This window comes from Dermacentor variabilis, chromosome 7 (genome assembly GCF_050947875.1).
Source record: "Dermacentor variabilis isolate Ectoservices chromosome 7, ASM5094787v1, whole genome shotgun sequence".
Classification (NCBI taxonomy): domain Eukaryota; kingdom Metazoa; phylum Arthropoda; class Arachnida; order Ixodida; family Ixodidae; genus Dermacentor; species Dermacentor variabilis.
The window spans coordinates 96,564,161-96,574,178 of NC_134574.1; the positions used below are offsets into that span (position 1 = coordinate 96,564,161).

At 41.4% G+C, this 10,018-nt stretch overlaps 1 protein-coding gene across 1 annotated transcript; it reads right to left on the reverse strand.

Annotated features, from left to right (window-relative positions):
- Positions 1–4,382: 4,382 nt before the first annotated feature.
- On the reverse strand, positions 4,383–7,900 carry LOC142587649 (uncharacterized). The gene is made up of 3 exons (XM_075698812.1): positions 7,777–7,900; positions 6,399–6,479; positions 4,383–5,319 (listed from the first exon to the last, which is right to left on the reverse strand). The coding sequence occupies exons 2-3, from the start codon at positions 6,469–6,471 to the stop codon at positions 4,772–4,774; spliced, it is 621 nt and encodes a 206-aa protein (XP_075554927.1). The 5' UTR covers positions 6,472–6,479; positions 7,777–7,900; the 3' UTR covers positions 4,383–4,771.
- Between the last annotated feature and the right edge of the window lie 2,118 nt (positions 7,901–10,018).

The window sequence follows — 10,018 nt, forward strand, 5'->3', positions numbered from 1 at the left end:
TTAAGAAACGATAAATTAATGGAAATTAAAGTTGATGAAAAAACAACTTGCCGCAGGTGAGAACCGAACCCTCAACCATCGCATTTCGCAGCCGATGCTCTACGAATTGAGCTACCGCGGCTGTGTTTCCCATCCAGTTTCTTGGGTATTTATGTGTATTTGGGTATTTAGTAGAACCCTGGCAGTGTTAGCCAGCGCCACCACTCACAGACCTTGGCGGCGGACGTGGAACGTCCTTTTTGCCGCAGGCGTCACGAGAACGTGATGTTTTTGGCTGAAGGCAACTGGTCAATAAACCCACGTATGCTATCTGAAGGCGTAAATGTAGCCGGATTGGAGACCCACGTTAGATAATGAACGAGAAGAAAGGGGGTTAACCGAGGGGCCCAATTTTTATTAGTCATATCATAAGAAGCCAACAAGCCAACCGAAACCACAACCATGGCATTTCGAAGGTTGCGGGTTCGGTTCCCACCTGACGCAAGTTGTTTTTTCATCTACTTTAATTTCCATTAATTTATCGTTTCTTTATTTCATTTATTAGGCATAAGTAATTACCCCTATGTTGTCCTTGGTGTCAGTGTTTGTTGGCTTCTTTTGATATGACTAATAAAAATCGGGCCCCTCGGTTAACCCCCTTTATTCTCGTTCTTTTTTTCCATCTTGTATCATAAAACCGTTATCTCTTTCTGTTCTTTGTTCGAAATTGGGATCTTGAGGTTCTGCAAACGTCTTCGAATTCCGGTCCATTTTAACTACAGTTTTGGAGGCCTAATAAATTACTTGGCAGTGGTTCTCATCCTATATTTTTGTTCATTTTCTTGTTAATTGGCGATCGTCTTCTAATAGCTATCTCACGCTGTCCTTTTCCACCCATCCCGCCACGGCTGATCATCCGTCAACTGTAAGCAGACTGCACCAGACAGTGAAAGTGTAGTCAGCAGTAACCTTTTCCTCATCTTGTTCCTTCATTTGTTTATTTATTTTAATGAACAGGTCATTACTGCCAGCACATAATAGGATTTTAGTGTAGAGTTAATAAAATAACAGCGCATCAATCATGCAGATATTATTTACGGCGTTTCTGCGATTAGAAATATCGCTTTTTATGACTTTTCATTTGATCAGGATATGGTTTATGTTGTGATAATTATTAACAAGGTTGGCACATATTCAGAGACCCAAGTAGGTATCGTTGAGTTTAATGATAAAACTTTATATTCTTAATTAGTCAAGATTGCGTGAAGGGAAATCGGTTAGACCCATACGTTGACTTATACCGGAAAGCATGTGGAGTACCCCAACAATGCTAATCGCATTAGGAGAAACGACCACTAAAAATGTAAGCTGTGGCACGTCTTTGGCCAAACTACATCTCCCATCATTCACACATAAATGCATTCGTGGTCTTGACAGCATATGTGCATCATTCATGGCGTGCGCTCAAAACTTTTTATGAAATACAAGTCCCCCCCCCCAAAAAAAAAGAACATTACCTCTTTAAGTTTTTGGAGAGTTGAGAGACACATTCACTGCATGTGGAAAACGTTTCTCTAATAAACAGGAAGTCGCCAAGTAATTGCTGCATTCTTATATTCAAATCTCTGCATTTTATTACCGTGAACTGTGATTCATTTTCATGTAACAAGGGACGATAATCAATTCTATAGTGACACGTGCCTCGGATTGTTGCAATTCACCCGATAGTGTAGCTATGCTTTCTAGTTATCCATTAAATTCAAATAGCGGTTTGAGAGGTTCAAGGCTGTCTAATATGCTCGTTTTATTGAGTCAGTTCTTAACTTACTCTATTTGTAAATGTTGCTCTCGGGATTTATCAGACTTTGTATATAGGCTCAGAAATACTGCGTCATTCGTCTGTTATTCTTTCGTGTGTAGTAATCTAGGTTTGTTATGCTACAATAAGTGATTCGCCAAGTCTCAAAATCAAAACATACTTTATTACAGCCTACAAAGCTGCCACATGTGCACTGCCACAGCGTCCAGCAATAAGAATTTTTCATTGCGAGCTCTGGGTTACATCCCAAGTATGACAGTCTTGTGGTTTCTCATAGCACGCTCAGGTTGTTCTCGAGAAATTGTTTCATATCCTAAACACTAGCCTGTAGTACGAACCCGTTTATAAACCTAGTGTTCAAGCCGGCAATTTCTTTGATTAAAGGGCTGTATTTACAAAGACGTTGCGTTCTTGAAGACCTCTTGAAGCGTCGGGGTGACGTAGTAAAGCCAAGTTTCCTTAATCACGCCCGAAAACATCATTCCCAGTACATTGAACGCACTGTCCGCGGAAGGTCCGGTGTCCACTAAGAATGCGTCCACATTGTCCTCGTGGACAGGGGAGGGTCCGCTGTACAAAACCAACTTAAACCCATTGGTTCCCGTTTCGTTCACTACCTGCGGGCCAATGTGATTATATAAGTGAGAGCTTTCGAACGTCCTTGTAGATTCGTCAACATTGTTGCTCTGAATGAAAGCAATTCTTTCCGCTCGTTGTAGCGCCAACTTCGCAAAGCAAAACAAAATAGAAAAAAAAACTCCCTTTTGAGGCACAACACAGAGCGTGAAAATGTTGCTCAAATATTCCGCGTTTTTTGTTCTTGCGATGGCAAAAAAAGAATTGCACACGGTGCGTCCGAAACATCCTAAAACAGGTTCTTCGGCAGAAAATCATCACCCTTAATGGCAACATACTCAATGGGAAAGGGGCGACATTGTTAAAATGTGAAATCACTTCACCTATATTGTCCTCGTTGCGCTTTCGCTTCTAAACAAGGTGACTAAAAAAATGCCAACGACACAAATCACGCGCCCCCACAATAAAGATATGTATCAGATCGCCGAAATATACGTGCCCTGAGTGTAAATATTTCTTGAGAAGCCGTTTAGGCTGTCAGCGGATCAAATTGTACCTTTACATATTTTATGTACTAAATGGTTCGCCTGCCGCACCAATCCAACCATTTCTGTAGTCTCTACCAAAGCTAGATCTCCTATTACTTGATAAACTTGTGACAGACCGTAGCTTGAGCTAATGCACTTAAATAAGATAATATGTGAATGATTGGAGAGTAACTGCGCTTTGAAAATGCTTAAATGAAGGAAGATAGCACGAAAGAAAGAGCCTTACAATAGTGGTTCGCTAGTTTGTTGGCTGGAGACTTACCAGCAACCTTTGCGTGGGGCGACATCTCAGCAGGAGAAATATTTTATCGCAATACATGAAAAAATTGTGCACATGCCATGCACTATGGAAATCGACGTAATTTGAAGCAATTTGCAGGTGCATGCCTGTCTAGCCCTATATGGATCTCCGCAAAGCGATATCAGGGGGACGGCTCCGCGGTAGGTCAATTGTAGAGCATTGCACGCGAAATGCGAAGGTTGTGGGATCGTTCTCCACCTGCGGCAAGTTGTTTTTCCGAGCACTTTCATTTCCATTAATTTATTGTTTCTTTATTTCCTAAGTTAAGCACAAGTAATTTCCCCTACGTTGTCCTTGGTGTCAGTGTTTGTTGGCTTCCTATCATATAGCTAAAAAACATGTGAGACTAAAATGTAGCCGCAATCTACGCATTGCCAAGCAATGTGCACAGCACGAGACGCGGACATGTGCCGAGGGAGCGGGGCGGGGAGGCCTGGCGGCCCAAAGCGCTCTTTGTCGTTTTACCATTGATAGTCTTTTAGAACGCAGAGGGCGGAACCGCACCAGCTTGTTTCGGTATGACGCTTGCTCGCGTCATGTTGTTAAAGGAGGCGGATGAAAAAACAAGGCACTAAGGCCGCCACTTGCATTGACGATTGTTCAGCCACCACCTCCGCTAGTTTTTATCCTTGACTGCAAATGACAGCAGTCGTCTGCCTCTTGACGCATGACAAAACCGGCACACACAACCACTAGAAACTCGCGCGAATAACAGAAAACTGCTTCGCTAAAGTGAGACTTCTTCTTTACCATTTCTATAGAAATAATGCCGAACATGGCCTTGTAAGCAGAAACTTGATTTCCTAACAAAGTATTCGAGCGAAGTGACGGTAACTATTGTCTATACAACAGGTGGGTATGCTGTGTATGTGCTGCGTAGTATGAAAAGAGGTAGTGTTGAAGAGAAAACGCGCAACTTAGAACAGTGATATACTTTGACAAGGGGTGTGCGAGTTACTTTCGGTATGTGCGCAGCGATCGACGGCAAAACCTTTATTACTTAAATATGGTCTTTATGTAGGGGTAGTTAATGAAATGTATACTACAATGTTACATATAAGCCATACAATCGGGACGTATCTTTCCCAACAGCAGAAACGACTTCAAGAAAAAGCAGACAAGCAAAGGAAGTGTACAAGCCGAAATCGTGCGTCTGTTTATTTAAAAAAAAAAACGTACACCACATGTGTTACTTAACGGGGTTCAAACCATTTTTGTAACAAGCGCTGTTCATATTTCTAACTAGCGGTGAAATGTATGTTTAGCGCCAGAACAATACTTATTAGTTTTCCTTTTTGAACGCTTTTCTTCTATCATTTATACGTCATAGGACTACAAATGGCTGCTTTTCTAAGCAAAGTAGCCGCCTAATGAATACAAGCCGAACGTAATATTCTTAATTGCAAGATATCATTTAGGAAACATCAGAATTTAGTTAGCGCATGCGAAATTTTAAAATGTATACTCTATATGTGTCACGTAAGGAACCGAGTTCGAAGAGCTCTGTATACCTAGTAACCGTATTTCACCACATGAGCAGCCATGTTCTCATTTACTCTTCTCGAGAATTTCAGCGAAGAGGGCTTCAAGTTCCGCGAAGAGCGTGCCATACCACACGTCACGAAAAGAGTGCGGTTGAAGGGAAGCACCAAACTTCACCACTTCGTCGCTTTTCTCATCCAACCCTCCGAGCCTGAAAGACAGCCCCACCAAGGACACCGGCATGTTGACTCTAGAATGCAGCTTTACGTTCTCTCCGGTTCCTTCGACTTCAAACTGCGCAGTGAACCTAAGAAGAAGTGCCTTGCTCTCGAATTCGTGTAGTGTGCTGCCTGGTCTGACGAATGGTCCAATCAGCACCAGGGGTTTAGCGTTGACCAGGTCGAACTGCACCACTTTCGTCCCGTTCGGACAGAAAGTAAAAAACGGCCCGAAAGGTCGAAGGGAGTTCAGGCCAATGAATTTCAACTGACTCGAGTTTAATTGAGGAGGAGGTTCCTCGGCCTTGTTCACGGTCACAATGCGCTCTGTGGGCAACTTGGCGACAAAGTCGTCTATCGCGCTTTCCAGGTGCTTGTCATGGAAAGAGCATTCCACTGGAAGTAGATCAAGAAAATCAACTTTAAGCATACAGCGGTTGCGACTGTTTCATTGGTTTCTTTCCTTTTATGGACAACAAAACAGATTCTCACTAGCTTTGCTAAACAAAATTCTATAATATTGCACAATAATTATATCTCTGGAATCCAAGCGCAAGTTGTCGGTCTCTGATTTAATCGTTAATTGCGCAATGGAAAAAAGGATCGTTGAAACTTACATTAACCTTTTCTCTCTGTTTGTGTTTTCTCAAAACATTACCAACAATTTTTATATTTGCCTAAAGCTAATTCTTTGGAAGACAATCAACAAACGTTTTTTTGCACATACCTCTCTTAAAATGTCTGACACGTTTTATATTTTGGGACGGCAAATATCGAAAATAGGAGACTTTAACTCATTTGTTATGCCGCGAATGGTGTGAGCAACGTGTTGTTGTTGTGAAAATGTTTATGTCGGTAAACTCGACAGATGTTTGAATTCCACATAATCTGAGCACACGTTCGGTGCAGCCAAGTCCGAACAAGACAATCTGACTCACGTGTATATTGGGGGCGCACTCCGAGGCTTTAAAAGAACTCGGTGGTCAAAAAAAATTTTGCTTAAGGACAGCCAAAAACTAATTACCGAAGCATATTTGATTGACATGCTTCCTTATCAATGTGTAAGTACCTCTTTCTTCTTGACAGGGACGGGCAGTTTCTGAGCAATCCGTAAATTGTGCTTAATGTACTGTGTAAACATTAAAGGCGCTCCATATATAGCGTAGTTTATTTAAATTCTAGGCGTATCTTCGCCTTATGCTTTAGTTTTAAATAATAGTGAAGCACCGATGAGGCTGAATTTTCGACTCAGACGAGTTTTCATTTCCCTTAGTTTTTGAAGCAACGAAATATCCCTTGCAAGTATTGTGTAATTCTGTGCGACGCATCAAGTTTTTGCATCACAAAGACACTTCAATTTTGGCGTATATATATATATATATATATATGAGAGACGCCTTTGCCCTGCAGTGGGCGTAACCATGCTGATGATGACGATGATATATATATATATATATATATATATACTGCCTCACCTTCCGCCGACGAGACAGCACTTGACACCAACGCGAAAACGACGGTAGTCATAATAGTCGTCCTTAAGTTCATCTTGTGATCTGCAAACAAAAAGAAAGAAGTCGCAACGCAAAGAAATTCTTTGAGGAATAAACTAGTCTGGACACAAAAATTACATATTGTTGAAGAGCTTTTTTGTGTACACGTAGAACTTCTCCCGACCTGAGGGTAATTTGAGAACTTTTCTCCCTACTCTGAACATGGAAAACACCTTGCCGCGATTTTCGCAGCTAAATAGGCCTTCATACGGGAGAATTGCGCACATTGTGAAAATTCGTATTTCATTTTTGTAAAAATTGAACGCTTTTTTCAGTGTAGCATAATTATTGTGCCACTTTACCTTACATCGGAGATTAAAGCTCAAGAGGGCATAACCAAGTTTGTTATTCTGGAATATCGAACCGGGCGCGAAGGCTAATATCTCGCACACAATTTGCATATAAAATAAACATTTTGACGTACCATCATGTTATAGGCAAAAATTTCAGTATAAAACTGATCGCTAACCAATGTCAAAAGCTAAATTTTGCCTTTATAAATTGACGCATCAAGTATTCATTTGTGACATCATACAATCACCTGCGTAATAATAAATTTCTTTTTGAGCCAGGGCGAAGCCACTAGGAGTGCTAATACTAGACGCAAATACTGAGAGGAAAGTATTCCCAAGAAGTATGCCATGAATGAAATAGCACGAGCCCTACTCACACTTCCTCTTGCTGAAGAACCGCGGCAAATATGTAATTTGATTCCTCGAACCGCCGATTCAAGAGTAAAATCAGAGTTTCGAACAGGCGAGATATTGAAGTAGCCGTGACGCTGAATGCAGGCTGGTTACCTGAACAGCTGCTGTAATAACAAAATAATACCTGTGAACGGCAAGAAAACCGCTTGGGCTAGCTGGTTCATTATTCAAGTACGTCTTTACATATTTCTTATTTGTCCGTGTTTTCTCACGCTCCTGAGCCTACAGCTGTTTAAGGCTCAGTTGCGTGACGCTTACATGATACTGTTTTAGTTTTTTGGCGCAGAGATGGAGGCAGAGGAAAATACGTAATAATTTAGAAAGTTTTTTTATCAATAATTATCTAAACTTCAACTAATTCTTAAAAGCTATGGTGGTGTTTTTTGTCCAGGCTGAAGCAGATTTCACAGCGGCTACCGGTAATGGACGTCTATAATGGCAATAGTGATGGATTTTCGACAGCCTTAAAATTAGAGAAGGTTTACCACAGTTTAAGCGGAGTGAGTTCTACGGCCTAAAGGCGGTTCAGAGCATAACTACTCATTACTATTGTGCGTTATCATTGAGCAACTGATCGAAGTTTTTCAACTTACTTTATGAAGGGTTTCTCTCTCCGGCAGGCACAATGTTCCAACGAAGAAGCGCGCCTACATTGAGTCCGACTGGGTAAGCATAGAGTGAGCAGCTTTTCTATATTGAGAGATGCGTATTGCTTCGATGCCCCCTTCGGTTTTTATACGTTACCACGGTTTCCAATTATGTTGACATCGTGACTGGCGGTCGCGACATGCTTCGGTCACAAAGGGCACCAAGACAAACACCATTATCTGAACGCCGACAGGCGTTTACCTTTGATGATGTTCAATTTGCTTTCGACAAGGTGTAGCAACGTTTCCTGTCTTTACACCTATTATTGCTTCGAGATTTGTTGTAGGTAGACCTACCGTATTATTCTGTAGTACAGTACGCAAGGTTGGTCCTTGCCTGAAAATGAAGTATTTCCTTCAAGCTTTCGTTACTTGGCGTGTGGTTCGAATATTGCATTACGCGGCAGGTATGATATAAATTGGACAATTTATTCAACGGCACATTCGCAGTATTGATATCCGTCCAACGTATTCAGGTGGATCTATTAAAGCAAAATTGCTCTGAACTGTTAAACAAGAAGAACGCTGCAAAACATAAGAACGAGCACTACTCCTTCGTTTTAACTCCCACGCTTAAGAGAATTGTGCATGCATTCTAAATGTAATATGCTTTTAAAAAGCAGTCACCGCTGCTAAGATTGCAATACGGGCTAGCTCGAAACTGCCACATGGTAAAATCATTTTTGACAATCACTGCTGTAAGACAGACAGAATTTAAAAAGACGTACATATGGTCCTCTTTATGTATAAACAATGCTGAATATGTAACATTTTTGTCGGCTTCGATCCTCTAACTGCAGTGCGGAAATTTTGAGCGGCAAACACCAAATATCGCGAGGATTTTTTTTTCATTTTCAACATGAATGTCTACCGCTGTTGCTTGATGTTTGAGAAAACTAAGCAGCCAAGCATTTGTCTACGCAAATGTCATTGTGTATGGCCAGTACGGCTCACTAAACAAGATGGTCCTTTAGCGCTGAAATGAGTGGACGTCTTGATATTGTGTATAACCGATGCCGAGAACTAAAGTTCAAATCTAAAAAGTGCGAAGCGGTTTGCAGTAGTTGTACACTTGTCATTAACTTACAGATTTGCCTTCGATGACAGGACAATTATTTTTCTTCTCTTAGTGTTACTTTTCTAATATTTCCATTTGTCAGCAGCGTTGTTTACTTCTTGCTTATTCTAGATGGCAGCCTTCGTCAGCTATCCATTTATATAAACATATCAGTGTTTTGGATATTTGGTCGTCGTCGTCACGGTACTGCTTTTTTTTAACTATATAGAATTGGTAATTGAAAAATTGCAGCGACCTTTATTTTTACTAGAGATTGTTTAGGAGAGTGCTTGTTGCTCCAAACTTTCAGCGTATTCCAAACGAGTTGTTTGAAATGAAATAAGATGATAAGAGATGGAAACTTTATTTTTCTACATTATCCTGCATATGTAAAGGTCTACGTTGACGGGCGTTCAGATATACAGAGAACGAGCTATATAATGCGAAACACGGTTGTTTCGCGTGATGAAACCTTTCAATTTCCAAGCGATCAGCGAGAATAGTTCAGATAACTCCATGCTTCAAGAGGTAAATGGTCGACGACGTCGGCTCGCTCATCATTAGTAGACCTCAACTGGCACCTGACCTTGGCCGAACGAAAGGGAAACAGTTGCACCATGCATCGCAACCATGTAAGGCTCTCACTTCTTCGCAGGCGTTCCATGGGGGAGGAGGAGGGCGATGGGGCTAACAATGCCTGGAAGGCAGCTACTGAAATCCAAGGCATGTTTAGCCTCTGAAGTGCTTCGAATCTTCTTTGCGCTTTTATATCGCCCGAGGCACTGAGCATTATAGTATTTTTATGTCATGTTTATTACTTTACACGTTATTTCTCCTGCAAAAGTGCTCTTTGTTGTTCTCGTTGTGGCGGCGCAGATTTTTTTCTTTCGCGTTGATCCTGCACTTGACTGAGCTGAATGTTTGTGTGCATCTGTTATGATTTCATTTTTGGGAGCAGGCCTAATGGTGAGAGTAAGATAAGCCTCCGAGGGCAGCAAGAAAGAAACGATGGTAAGAGCGGCACACAGACATATATTAACACATTCAATAAAAGTAAAGCAACGCCGTCCGAATACATGGATTTAGCGGCGCGTAAACACTGCAAAGAGTCCCCACACCGCATCAGTGAAG